The sequence below is a fragment of the Oncorhynchus nerka genome, linkage group LG28 (genome assembly GCF_034236695.1).
Source record: "Oncorhynchus nerka isolate Pitt River linkage group LG28, Oner_Uvic_2.0, whole genome shotgun sequence".
In the NCBI taxonomy this organism is placed as follows: domain Eukaryota; kingdom Metazoa; phylum Chordata; class Actinopteri; order Salmoniformes; family Salmonidae; genus Oncorhynchus; species Oncorhynchus nerka.
The window spans coordinates 24,240,239-24,255,218 of record NC_088423.1 but is presented as its reverse complement, the minus strand read 5'-3'; the positions used below and the strand labels follow the sequence as shown (position 1 = coordinate 24,255,218).

The following is a 14,980-nucleotide window of genomic DNA, read 5'->3' as shown; positions in this document are numbered from 1 at the left end:
TGCCAACACACTGACTCAGCCACTTTAATAATGGGAATTGATGGGAAATGATGGAAAATATATCACTGGCCACTTTAAACAATGCTACCTAATATAATGTTTACATACCCTACATTATTCATCTCATATGTATACGTATATACTCTACTCTATATCATCTACTGCATCCTTATGTAATACATGTATCACTAGCCACTTTAACTATGCCACTTTGTTTACATACTCATCTCAGATGTATATACTGCACTCAATACCATCTACTGTATCTTGCCTATGCCGCTCTGTACCATCACTCATTCATATATCTTTATGTACATATTCTTTATCCCCTTACACTTGTGTCTATAAGGTAGTAGTTTTGGAATTGTTAGCTAGATTACTTGTTGGTTATTACTGCATTGTCGGAACTAGAAGCACAAGCATTTCGCTACACTCGCACTAACATCTGCTAACCATGTGTATGTGACAAATAAAATTTGATTTGATTTGATTTGATTTAAAAGGTAATACAAAAGTGATGTTAAATTACATCTTTACTATAAAAAATACATAGGAGGTCCCTTGAAAAAAATAGAGACCCCCAAATGTCACAGATATAATTCACACTAGTGAATCTTTTGACACAGTTAGTTGGGAGTTATTACAGGATGTAATAATGCTCTTTGACATGAACCCTGGAAGTTAAGGTTTTGGAATGTGTTTTAAAGATCAAAAACGATCTTATTTCTGGTATCTGTTGGGCAGTGCCAAAGTAGATACATTTCATTTGATAAGACAGGCAATGTTTTGTTTAAAATATTTCAAAATTAACAAAGGATGATGTTTTAGTTATGCATGTTTAAATATTTATTCTATTAATTAACCTCTTCGTGTAATTAAAATGGCAAAAGTACATTTAACCATAGAAACAATAATTGAACTACCTTTCTAAAATGTTAATACACGTGGAAATGCTGAATAAAATATGTTTATTTCAACCTGATGACAAAGGAGTTGTGTACAAATTTTCTTAGTGAAGATGGATGTGACTCCTCTGTTCTGACTGAGAACAGAGGGGCCCTGTGGGTGATGAGGACCTGAAATGATCTTGGTGCTAGACTCATGACAATAGAATAGCACTTGGGCCTGCCATGGAAATGAATTGAGTTTATTAATCTATACGGTTTGTTTTTCAGTGCTACCAAGTCACACATGTGGAAATCCAGGGTTGATACCAAAAGGAGTAATTCATGGAACAAGGTACAACATGGGAGACAAGATCCGTTACAGTTGTCTCATGGGATATATACTGGAGGGACATGCTGTACTCACTTGTATTGTGAGTCCAGGTACTGGAGCATCATGGGACTTTCCAGCACCATTTTGTCGAGGTAAGACACTACATTTTAAGTTTGTAGTGGGGGGCAAGAATATCAATATTTACATATTTGTCCCAGGGTTCTACAGCTGCAGCATCAAATAGCATCCTGACCGGTTGCATCACCACCTGGCATGGTAACTGCTCGGCATCTGACCGTAAGGCACTACAGAGGGTAGTGCGTACGGCCCAGTACATCACTTTGGCCAAGCTTCCTGCCATCCAGGACCTATATACTAGAAGGTGACAGAGGAAATCCCCAAAAATGGTCAAAGACTCCAGTCACCCAAGTTATAGACTGTTTTCTCTGCTACCGCACTGCAAGCGGTACCGGAGCATCAAGTCTAGGACCAAAAGGCTCCTTAACAGCTTCTACACCCAAGCCATAAGACTGCTGAACAATTAATAAAATGGCCACCAGATTATTTATATTGACCCCCCCCCCCCCCACTTGTTTTTTACACTGCTGCTACTCACTGTTTATTATCTATGTATAGTCACTTCATCCCTACCTATAAGGGCTTGTAAGTAAGCATTTCACGGTAAGGTCTACACATGTTGTACTCGGCGCATGTGACAAATAAAGTTTGATTTGATCCTGGATCATCATTTAGCTGTGTTGATCCTGGATCGTCATTTAGTTGTGTTGATCCTGCATCATCATTTAGCTGTTGATCCTGGATCATCATTTAGTTGTGTTGATCCTGTATCGTCATTTAGCGGTGTTGATCCTGGATCATCATTTAGCTGTGTTGATCCTGGATCATCATTTAGCTGTGTTGATCCTGGATCATCATTTAGCTGTGTTGATCCTGGATCATCATTTAGCTGTGTTGATCCTGGATCATCATTTAGCTGTGTTGATCCTGGATCATCATTTAGCTGTGTTGATCCTGGATCGTCATTGAGGTGTGTTGATCCTGGATCGTTATTTAGTTGTGTTGTGCCTGGATAATCATTTAGCAATGTTGATCCTGGATCGTCATTTAGTTGTGTTGATCCTGGATCATCATTTATCTGTGTTCTTACTGAATCACTATTAAGCAGTATTGATTATGGGTTGTCATTTATTTGTGTTGACCTAGTGTATCATTAAGATGTAGTGATCCTGGATTGTCCTAGATCCTGGAACCTGAAGTATCAAATTGTAGGTTTTCTTTGAAAGGTCACAAGGCCATAGCTTCCAATTGTCACTGTTTTTGTTGTTAAACTTGCAACCTGCAACGACAAACAACATTTATTTTACACATTTGCCAATCTTGTCTCAGGAGCGATGCCAATCTTAGCTGTCAAACCTTTATCTCCCACAAGTGAATATTCATCCACTCAGTAGGAGCTGTAACAATTGAAAGAGTCAGGACTCAGTCGAGACAGATTTATTTTCTAAGAGCAAGTTGTGACCCAGTCAGTAATGCAATTTTGTCTTACTTATTTTCTTCCTTTAGCCGAAGGAGCTTGCGGTGGGACATTGAGGGGAACAACAGGGACAATATCAAGTTCACATTTCCCTTCAGAGTATGAGAATAATGCAGACTGCACATGGAGTATTCTGGCTGAACCAGGTGACACCATCGCCCTGGTCTTTAGTGATTTCCAGCTGGAAGACAGATACGACTTTCTGGAGATAAGTGGGACTGAGGCGCCATCAATTTGGTAAGTAATTAACAACCACAATATAATTATAGCACCTCTTGTATTCTAATGGTAGCAACTGCCATGGCATCAATTATCTGCTAATTGCTCGAAAAGTCATTGAGGGACATGATGGTGATTCACTCATATATGAAAGCTATAAGTTAAAGTACTATTGTGTTATACGTTTGATCCCTGTATGTCAATAATATACCTATATTTTCAACTGAGAGAATACAGGACCTCACAACACTGCTTCATTTTGTCCTGTCAACAGCTAAGGTATGACATGAGACATTTCAGGACTTGAAACCTGACACTTTGAGGACCTGTCCATTTGACAATTCCTTGACAAAATAATATTTACGACGTGTTGTCAGTGGAATGCCACTTCAATGCAGAGAGCTATAGTGTGTGTTCTGAGCAGAATGGGATGACATATCTGTATTTAAACACATACACAGCATGTGAAGACTGTGGAGACTGCCTGTGAAGACTGTTGAAGAGGCTTCCATTTTTGTTAGGGAGCAGGGTTGGGTAGGTTACTTTCTAAATGTAATCTGTTAGTTGCTAGTTACCTGTCCAAAATTGTAATCAGTCATGCAATTTTTGGATTACCCAAACTCAGTAATGTAATCTGATTACATTCAGTTACTTTTAGATTACTTTCCCATTAAGAGGCATTAGAAGAAGACAAACATTTTACCAATTGAACCCCATCTATTGCAGGATACATCAATGTTAAAGTTTACATAGCTGGCCATATATGGATGTTAAATTTTACTTTATGTGTTGGTTATGTAGGCTTCTTCTAACCCATCGCTTTCTACTACATATAATAATACGATTAAATTGTATCTTTACATTAAAAACCAGTCTATCAGAATTCCAGTCATTCCAGTAAATGTTATACCCCTTGATCTTCAAGACTAGGACTTAGAGATGAGTCAAATTGTTTTACCTGAGCATAACCCCAAAACGAATTACTTATTAGCCAGCCCTATTCTGTTGTTTATGATTTTGTTGTCATGGAGGACTGATTGGGCTCATTGATTCGAGTTGAAAAATATATGCTGCGCTCATTTGAGCACTACTGAAAGTGCTGTTTACATGTGAAAAATGAATGCCATATGCTGCATTTGCTATAGGCCTGTTGTTGAACTTTTTGTTGGCGACACTTTTATATCTTGATAATTTGAATCCATTTAAAGTGCAAATCCACAGATGAAAAATAACAAAATGCCACTCCGCCTCTGTTTTGGTAAAAAGCTGAGGGATGGGCCTGGAGAAATGTAACCACTCTCAGATTAATAGACAGAGCTATGGATGCAAGGACTGACCATCAATGATATCAACATTATAGTTTTAACCATGTTATGAGGCTATACAGTTTTTGTTTACATTTACAATGTTTACAAACATTGGAGAAAAACAAGCTTATATTTTGGGTTCTTATGGAGTGTGACAGTTGAACTAAGCTCATGAGACATTTCTAAGTTATATTCTTCAAGAATCAATGGAGATATTTAATTTATAAGTCCACAAATGGATGTAGAAACTACAGATTGCCAATTTAAGTGTGCGAGTTCAAGTGTGCGAGTTTGACCATGTGTCCATTAGGCTTATGGATTAAAAACAACTATCAGCATGAATTATATTGAGCAATTAAAGCCCCACTTTTATTCTATAGGTGTCACGCCCTGACCATAGAGAGCTTTTTATTCTCTATGTTGGTTAGGTCGGGGTGTGACTAAGGGTGGGTTATCTAGGTGAATATATATATATATCTATGCTGGTCTGGTATGGTTCCTAATCAAAGGCAGCTGTTCATCGTTGTCTCTGATTGAGGATAATATTTAGGCAGCCATTTTCCGATTGTGCTTTGTGGGATCTTGACCATGTATAGTTGCCTGTGAGCACTATAGCAGCGGCTCCTTTCGGTTTGCATTTATTGTTTTCTTTGAGTTTCACTTCAAAATAAAGAGGATGGAACCAAACCACGCTCCATCTTGGTCCACTCATTGTAACGATCGTGACAATAGGCTGAGATCCGCACTGTGCAGCTGTTGCAAGAGTGCATTTTTCCCTGGCTGTCCACTGGTTTCAAAAACAATGATTGATTGGAAGCTTAAACTTCTTGAATTCAACCATTATTGGGTTCAAATACAGATTTAGATTTTTGAACAGCCATCCACAACAACCACAAGGCGCAAATAGCTAAATGTGAGAGCATCAGTGTGATTCACATCAATGCGCTTTGTAGATAACAGTAATAAGTGATTTCCGTATCGCCTGTAGACTGCACCACTGCTGTCATCCTTACCGCCAAGCATTTATTCCAGTTGGATCGTCTTTGGATGCCGACAGCAGTCGTTCCATTGGAAGACATAGCTTGGACTGTAGCCAACAAAAGCCTATTCCCGCTCTTTTCCCGCGATCCATCCAACCCATTTGGTGTGTCATCATAGTGGTCTCTGACTTCTGGTCAGACTCGCTCAGGTGGAACAAACTTAATTAAACTTGCACCTTTTTTCAATGCTTATTTGAATGTCATTAAGAGAATAGAGAAGTTTCAGATTATTTTTCTAAAAAAACTCCTTTTGAAATGTAAAAGTAATCCTCAAAGTAATCATGTTTTTGCTGGTAACAATGTAATCCGTTACTCCCCAACCCTGTTAGGGAGTTACATTTTTCAACAATGTGGTGTCCATTTTAGGACGTCTTTTTCACTAGGGATCGGCACCGATGTGGAACATCTATATCGATGTCAGTTGCATTCTTTCAATATGATATCAATATCATATTAGTTTTATGAATAACATTGCATTACTGCAGCATCCCATGATAAATGGGTGAGCCTGGCTCCCAAGTGGGTGGCCTTCCCAGGCCCTCCCATGGCTGTGCCCCTGCCCAGTCATGTGAAATCCATAGATTAGGGCCTAATTTATTTATTTAAATTGACTGATTTCCTTATATAAACTATATATTGCGTGTTTATATTTTTGTTCACTATATATCAACAATCCTTCCTCCAAAGGACCCTTCTATGGATTACATTTAGTGAAAATCGCCAAAATCATGGTCTTGTTCTATTCTAGTATTGTGAGGAATAACCCATATATCAATGTGCACACTGCCAAAGATGTTCTCTTTTTCAGGTTGATGCTATGCATCCGTCATTTAAGAAACAACTCAAACCAATGACTCACAAGATCTGCGTTTGCACCACCTAATATTTGATAGCAGAAATCCGCACCCGGAGCATGGATAGAGGAATGACATCGACATCAAAGCAAAGCTTGACAGTTTTTCATACTTTAAGTCTACTCAGCTTGTGGAAATAGAGTTTAAAAGTAGGTGGCAATATCTTCTTTAGCTGTGGATAGCACACATAGATGCTACTTCCAATAGGGAATTCTACTATCTGATGAATTGTATTTTTATTAACAATAGTTATTGCTGGGTGATGTTATGTCTTCAATTAGCATGTAAAAGTCCCATAAGTTAAAGTCAATGAAAAGTACTTCACTGAACTCAAAATAGGTCAAATTAATATTTTCAGGAGCTGCTCTCACTGTCATTTACAGAAGTACACTTCGCTAGCATTAATCAATGATAAGTTACAGGAGTTGAAAAACTAGGCAGTCACTAGGTAACAATAATCACTGCCCTCATTCTTCTGTCTATTAAAGTCTGAAAGGGGCAAGGGAGCATCAATCGTTTGAGTGACTTTCACACAGCCTTTCAAAGTCAGTTAGTGTCTTATAACATTGCTCTGCTACTGACATTGTTGTGCACTGATGATTGGAGGCAGTTTTATAGACATACCATTTATGATATGGTAAGAAGACCACACACGTGACCTTAACATCCGGAACTCTTCCACCTCCTAGACATGTGTCCAGAGATGTTTGGAATTCATACTTCAACTTCAGAAGTTCTACGCGGTCCTTGCTCATGAGACATTGTGAAATAAGTCTAGTGGTTTGTTGGACAAAAATGATACTAGTAAAAATACAGTAAAAATACTCGGGAGTCATAAAGCAAATACATGTTGCTAATTAGACACATGGGTCGTTCCATCAATAGATTGCCTTTTATGTCCGTCAGACATTGTGTACGTTTTGATAAAAGGCTAAATTTAACAGTTGCATCAAATGCTCTAACTAGTCTAAACCATGTAAAACATTTCAATAGCAGTGTGTTTTTGTTCAAATAAATGTGTTTTCTCAGAAAATCCCAATTTTGGCATGTCACAAGTCATTTTTGTCCCACTTCTAGGACTAAATTCTAGTAATTTTTCTTTAACTTTTTGAGATGGGAAAACATGTTTGTTATGAAGTTGAAAACGTGCTCTTTATGATAGAATGTTAAAATAAGAAGAAATAAATAGTTATTTCTGACAAAAGTACACTACCCAAAAGGCACTCCATTTGTCAAATGAGATACAGTACATACAGTAAGAACGTGAAATGTCAGAACAATAGTAGAGAGAATTATATATTTCAGATTTTATTTCTTTCATCACATTCCCAGTGGTTCAGAAGTTTATATACACTCAATTAGTATTTGGTAGCATCGCCTTTTAAATTGTATAACTTGGGTCAAACGTTTCAGCTAGCCTTCCACAAGCTTCCCACAATAAGTTGGGTGAATTTCAGCCCATTCCTCCTGACAGAGCTGATGTAACTGAGTCAGGTTTGTCGGCCTAATTGCTCGCACACGCTTTTTCAGTTCTGCCCACAAATGTTCTATAGGTTTGAGGTCAGGGCTTTGTGATGGCCACTCCAATACCTTGGCTTTGTTGTCCTTAAGCCATTTTGCCACAACTTTGGAAGTATGTTTGGGGTCATTGTCCATTTGGAAGAACCATTTGCGTCCAAGATTTAACTTCCTGACTGATGTCTTGAGATGTTGCTTCAATATATCCACATAATATTCCTGCCTCATGATGCCATCTATTTTGTGAAGTGCACCCGTCCCTCCTGCAGCAATGCACCCCCACAACATGATGCTGCCATCCCCGTGCTTCACGGTTGGGATGGTGTTCTTCGGCTTGCAAGCCTCCCCCTTTTTCCTCCAAACATAACGATGGTCATTATGGCCAAACAGTTCTATTTATGTTTCATCAGACCAGAAGACATTTCTCCAAAAAGTATGATTTTTTTGCATTTGCAAACCATAGTATGGCTTTTTTATGGCAGTTTTGGAGCAGTGGCTTCTTCCTTGCTGAGCGGCCTTTCAGATTATGTCCATATAGGACTAGTTTTACTGTGGATATAGATACTTTTGTACCTGTTTCCTCCAGCATCTTCACAATTTGCACTTTTCACACCAGAGTACGTTCATCTCTAGGAGACAGAACGCGTCTCCTTCCTGAGTGATATGACACCTATGTGGTCCCAAGGTGTTTATACTTGCGTGCTATTGTTTGTACAGATGAATGTGAGACCTTCAGGTGTTTGGAAATTGCTCCCAAGGATGAACCAGACTTGTGGAGATCTACAATTTTTTATGAGGTCTTTGGTGATTTCTATTGATTTTGATGTCAAATTCAGCAAAGAGGCACTGAGTTTGAGGTAGGCCGTGAAATACATCCACAGGTACACCTCCAATTGACTCAAATGATGTCAGTTAGCCTATCAGGAGCTTCTAAAGCCATAACATAATTTTCTGGAATTTTCCAAGCTGTTTAAAGGCACAGTCATCTTAGTGTATGTAAACTTCTGACCACTGGAATTTTGATATGGTAAATTATAAGTGAAATAATCTGTCTGTAAACAATTGTTGTAAAAATGACTTGTGTCATGCACAAAGTAGATGTCCTAAACGACTTGCCAAAACTATAGTTTGTTAACAAGAAATTTGTGGAGTGGTTGAAAAACTAGTTGACTACAACCTAAGTGTATGTAAACTTCCGACTTCAACTGTATATTGATATAACACCTGGAGTTGACAGGGACTGCTTCTGTCTGAATTAAATAACCTCAGACAAATTGATAAGATTATAGAATATTAGATCTTCGTCACTGGTACGTTGTTGACACAAGAGGTGATAATTGATATACAGACAGACATGAATGAATGTTGAACAAGATTGACAACTGACAGGTGAACAAATTCCTGTTTACATATCCTCCTCTTGGGAAGTTCCCGAAAAGGCTTTCCTCAGCATTTTCCACCACATGATCTTGGCAGACAGGTGCCTGACAAGCTGTCATGTCAGGGTTAATAATAAATAATAATACATATGTTAATTTCATAATTGAACTTTCCAGCCAGTGTCAAGACTAGTTATTTAATTTACGCTGACTCTGAGGTGTAAGAGTTGTGATACAAATTAAACCAAGGGATTTTTTCGACTTGAGTTGTTAAAATCAATGTTAATGTTCTCTTTCAAAGGACATTTTCGGAAGTTTTGAAAGCTTGCTTAAAATGCACTGCACATAATATTAGTATAATTAATGAACCTGAAGCATCACTATTCACTTGGCAACAGATATGGAGGAGGTGCAGAAATCTACTACCATGGCGTCAAATTTAACATTTTAGTCATTTAGCAGACACTCCTATCCAGAGCAACTTACAGGAGCAATTAGGGTTAAGTGCCTTGCTAGTCGGCTCAGGGATTCAAACAAGCAACATTTTGATTGTTGGCCCAACGCTCTTAACCGCAAGGCTACCTGCCGCCAACTATTACGTCACATGACACCTTTTAACAGTTTCAATTCAGATTAGGATATAATCATCGGAAACATAAAATGTTTGACAGAAATTACAATGACCATATTTAACAGAAGCACAATTATCCAATTATCTATGTAAGACTCTTTTTTGCACCTGTCAAATGCCAATCATGTTCTTTGAACATGACAGAGGCCCCATAAACTCTCAGGCAGAATAATGGATGTTGAATGCATTTGACACATCTCATGTGTGACAACAGATATTTGCATCTAATATGCATGGCTGATGTGGGTGATGTGGAGGTAAACCCAGGCCCTGCATGTCCCCGGGCACCCTCATTTGTTGACTTCTGTGATCGAAAAAGCCTTGGTTTCATGCATGTCAACATCAGAAGCCTCCTCCCTAAGTTTGTTTTACTCACTAGTTTAGCACACTCTGCCAACCCTGATGTCCTCGTGTCTGAATTCTGGCTTAGGAAGGCCACCAAAAATTCTGAGATTTCCATACCCAACTATAACATTTTCCGGCAAGAAAGAACTGCTAAAGGGGGAGGAGTTGCAGTCTACTGCAGAGATAGTCTGCAAAGTAATGTCATACCTTCCAGGTCCATACCCAAACAGTTAGAACTACTATTTATTTTAATTACTCTCTCCAGAAATAAGTCTCTCACTGTTGCCGCCGGCTACCGACCCCCCTCAGCTCCCAGCTGTGCTCTGGACACCATTTGTGAATTGATCGCCCCCCATCTAGCTTCAGAGTTTGTTCTGTTAGGTGACCTAAACTGAGATATGCTTAACACCCCGGCAGTCCTACAATCTAAGCTAGATGCCCTCAATCTCACACAAATCATCAAGGAACCCACCAGGTACAACCCTAAATCTGTAAACAAGGGCACCCTCATAGACGTTATCCTGACCAACTGACCCTCCAAATACACCTCCGCTGTCTTCAACCAGGATCTCAGCGATCACTGCCTCATTGCCTGTATCCGCTACGGGTCCGCAGTCAAACGACCACCCCTCATCACTGTCAAATGCTCCCTAAAACACTTCTGCGAGCAGGCCTTTCTAATCGACCTGGCCCAGGTTTCCTGGAAGGATATTGACCTCATCCCGTCAGTTGAGGATGCCTGGTCATTCTTTAAAAGTAACTTCCTCACCATCTTAGATAAGCATGCTCCGTTAAAAAAAATGCAGGACTAAGAACAGATATAGCCCTTGGGTCACTCCAGACCTGACTGCCCTCGACCAGCACAAAAACATCCTGTGGCGGACTGCAATAGCATCTAATAGTCCCCGCGATATGCAACTGTTCAGGGAAGTCAGGAACCAATACATGCACTCAGTCAGGAAAGCAAAGGCCAGCTTTTTCAAGCCGAAATTTGCATCCTGTAGCTCTAACTCCAAAAAGTTCTGGGAAACTGTAAAGTCCATGGAGAACAAGAGCACCTCCTCCCAGCTGCCCACTGCACTGAGGCTAGGTAACACGGTCACCACCGATAAATGCCTGATAATCGAAAACTTCAACAAGCATTTCTCAACGGCTGGCATGCCTTCCTCCTGGCTACTTCAACCTCGGCCAACAGCTCCGCCCCCCCCCCCCCGGCAGCTACTCGCCCAAGCCTCCCCAGCTTCTCCTTTACCCAAATCCAGATAGCAGATGTTGTAAAACTTGGACCCGTACAAATCAGCTGGGCTTGACAATCTGGACCCTCTATTTCTGAAACTATCCGCCACCATTGTCGCAACCCCTTTTACCAGCCTGTTCAACCTCTCTTTCATATCGTCCCAAGGATTGGAAAGCTGCCACAGTCATCCCCCTCTTCAAAGGGGGAGACACCCTGGACCCAAACTGTTACAGACCTATATCCATCCTGCCCTGCCTATCTAAGGTCTTCGAAAACCAAGTCAACAAACACATCACTGACCATCTCGAATCCCACCGTACCTTCTCCGCTGTGCAATTTGGTTTCCGAGCCGGTCACGGGTGCACCTCAGCCACGCTCAAGGTACTAAACGATATCATAACCGCCGTCTTCATCGTCCTGGCCAAGGTTTTCGACTCTGTCAATCACCATATTCTTATCGGCAGACTCATCATTGATATATACAGCCTCGGTTTTTCTAATGACTGACTTGCCTGGTTCACCAACTACTTTTTCTCTGTATATATCAATGATGTTGCTCTTGCTGCGGACGATTCCCTGATCCACCTCTACGCAGACAACACCATCCTGTATACTTCTGGCCCATCCTTGGACACTGTGCTCTTTAACCTCCAAACGAGCTTCAATGCCATACAACACTCCTTCCGTGGCCTCCAACTGCTCTTAAACACTAGTAAAATCAAATGCATGCTTCTCAACCGTTCGCTGCCTGCACCCTCACGCCCGACTAGCATCATACCCTGGATGGTTCCGATCTAGAATATGTGGACATCTATAAGTACCTAGGTGTCTGGCTAGACTGTAAACTCTCTTTCCAGACTCATATCAAACATCTCCAATCTAAAATCGAATCTAGAGTCGTCTTTCTATTCCGCAACAAAGCCTCCTTCACTCACACCGCCAACTTACCCTAGTAAAACTGACTATCCTACCGATCCTCGACTTCGGCGATGTCATCTACAAAATAACTTCCAATACTCTAATCAGCAAACTGGATGCAGTTTATTACAGTGCCATCCATTTTGTTACTAAAGCACCTTATACCACCCACCACTGCGACCTGTATGCTCTAGTCGGCTGGCCCTCGCTACATATTCGTCGCCAGACCCACTGGCTCCAGGTCATCTACAAGTCCATGCTAGGTAAAGCTCTGCCTTATCTCAGTTCACTGGTCACGATGGCAACACCCACCCGTAGCACGCGCTCCAGCAGGTATGTCTCACTGATCATCCCTAAAGCCAACACCTCATTTGGCCGCCTTTCCTTCTAGTTCTCTGCTGCCTGTGACTGGAACGAATTGCAAAAATCGCTGAAGTTGGAGACTTTTATCTCCCTCACCAACTTTAAACATCTGCTATCTGAGCAGCTAACTGATCGCTGCAGCTGTACATAGTCCATCGGTAAATAGCCCACCCAATTTACCTACATCATCCCCATACTGTTTTTATTTATTTACTTTTCTGCTCTTGTGCACACCAGTATCTCTACCTGCACATGACCATCTGATCATTTATCACTCCAGTGTTAATCTGCAAAATTGTAATTATTCGCCTACCTCCTCATGACTTTTGCACACAATTTATATAGACTCTTTTTTTCTTTCTACTGTGTTATTGACTTGTTTATTGTTTACTCCATGAGTAACTCTGTGTTGTTGTCGGTTAACACTGCTATGCTTTATCTTTATCCAGGTCGCAGTTGTAAATGAGAACTTGTTCTCAACTAGTCTACCTGGTTAAATAAAGGTGAAATAAAAAAAATAAAAAAATGGACAACAGTGTTTGCACAACCATTGTGGCAACACTATAAGCAGGAGGTAGTGTCCAATGGTTGAGAAGGTATTGTGCCTTGAATTGTGGTCCAAAGGTTATTAGAGTTAATCCTAGGAGATTTTGTTGTGTGTGGAAGACTCTCCATTCTCTTCACATACTAGTAGAACTCATCAAAGTACAGATATGCCTGTCCTCGTGACCTCTGACATTCTGTTGCCAAAGCTGAATTAATTATATAATAGCTTCTGCATAAAATAAAAGCCTTCCCTTTCTTTGAAGTTTTGCACCTTTTATCACATTGGTTTTCTAAACATCATGAACTCATAAATACCACTACTAAATAAAATAAATTAAACCTCCCGATAAAGAACAATACATTTACTTACAATAAGGATTTCCTTACAAGAAGATACAGGAACAATTTTATGATTGTAGCATAGATAGATCTCACCTCATTACAATGGATTGGATTGAAGGTCTAGCCGGAATTGGTACAGGACAGTGAACGAATAGCAATTAATGCTGAGTGGTGTTGGGCCTTCTCACTTTCTTTTTAACAGTGTTGCTCATTGGAGTGTGAAAGCTAGGTTATGAGGCAGTATGAGCAGAAAGAAGGCAAAAAAGTCATCGCAATCCCAGGTATAAGGAAAAATGAAATGTGTTGCTGTACTTTTAAAGCAGATTGAATTAACCACTGAGTTTTTAGTACTGTTTGTGAAGATTTAAGAGTTGGCTGATCAACGAGTATTGGGTTCAGTTGCTCTGAGGCTATTGAAATAAACAGATTGAACTGGGCTTGTGTAACTAAAATGGCTGAGGTGTTGATGGAACAATCATGATGTGTCCATGGTCTGAGGTACTTTACCTAAATTGCTTCACCTGCAGCGACTCACTCCATCACCAAAGCTGCTTCCCATAAAGACTGTGCTATGATAGTGAAATACAGATAGCAGTTCATCTTTAAGTTTCCTATGATGTGGGTAAAGATTGATTTGAAAGATAACTGTATATATTTGTTGGTACGCCGTATTGAAATGTCTAAGGTTGTTGATAAGGGTTTCATTCATTTGGGTTCAGGTAACAATTTTTCAGTTGACCCTTTTCTATTTTGTTTTCTATTGCTCCTGTATTGTTCCTCAAGCAAGGGGGAGGCTGATGACATCAGAGGGCACCATCAGAATCCTTGAAAGTTTGCACTTGCTCTTTAACATATTTTTTACCCTTAAGTGTGTGTAAATTAGTGTATTTATACATGGGATATTGTTTTTCAACAGGAAAAGTAATTTTAAAAACTGTGGAATAGAGCAATACAGCCATATCAAAATGTGTGCTTACTCAAGGCATCTGTGAGGTTAATGGGGTAGAGCAGCAAAGTTAACCCTGCAAAATATATAACACACAGCTGGCAAATTGAGTAGGCATTGCATAACTCTTTGGGCTAGAAACAATCAGGCTAGACTTGAGAGTAAACCATGTGTGTGATTTTTCACACAAATGTCCTTATATTAAACTTTTGATTTGGTATGTACTCTTAGCATTCCTTCCAATTAACCCATTGTGTAATCATTCCAGTAGTCATGCAGTGTAGATGTGCTATTGTTACTAAAAGCACCCCATTTGTTTTACTTTGAGTGTCCTTTTGATGGAAGTTTTGGGTCACTCTGCTGAATTGAGAATCATATTGTCTTCCAGGTTGACCGGTATGAATATACCTTCCCCTGTCATCAGCAGCAAGAACTGGTTACGGCTGCATTTCACATCAGACAGCAACCATCGGCGGAAAGGATTTAGTGCCCAGTACCAAGGTAAGGGGTCAGTGTCAGAGGGTTGGGATAGAACCCTTCCCATTGCAGGCAGTCGTCAGTG

At 40.1% G+C, this 14,980-nt stretch overlaps 1 protein-coding gene across 1 annotated transcript in view; it reads left to right on the top strand.

The window, feature by feature from the left end:
• The window catches only part of LOC115113847 (CUB and sushi domain-containing protein 1-like), a 494,033-nt gene that overhangs the window by 283,497 nt on the left and 195,556 nt on the right, over positions 1 to 14,980 (top strand). The window contains exons 4-6 of the mRNA XM_029641828.2: positions 1,176 to 1,370; positions 2,803 to 3,010; positions 14,807 to 14,919. Of these exons, the coding sequence (XP_029497688.2) occupies positions 1,176 to 1,370; positions 2,803 to 3,010; positions 14,807 to 14,919 (516 nt within the window). The remainder of the gene's footprint in view (positions 1 to 1,175; positions 1,371 to 2,802; positions 3,011 to 14,806; positions 14,920 to 14,980) is intronic.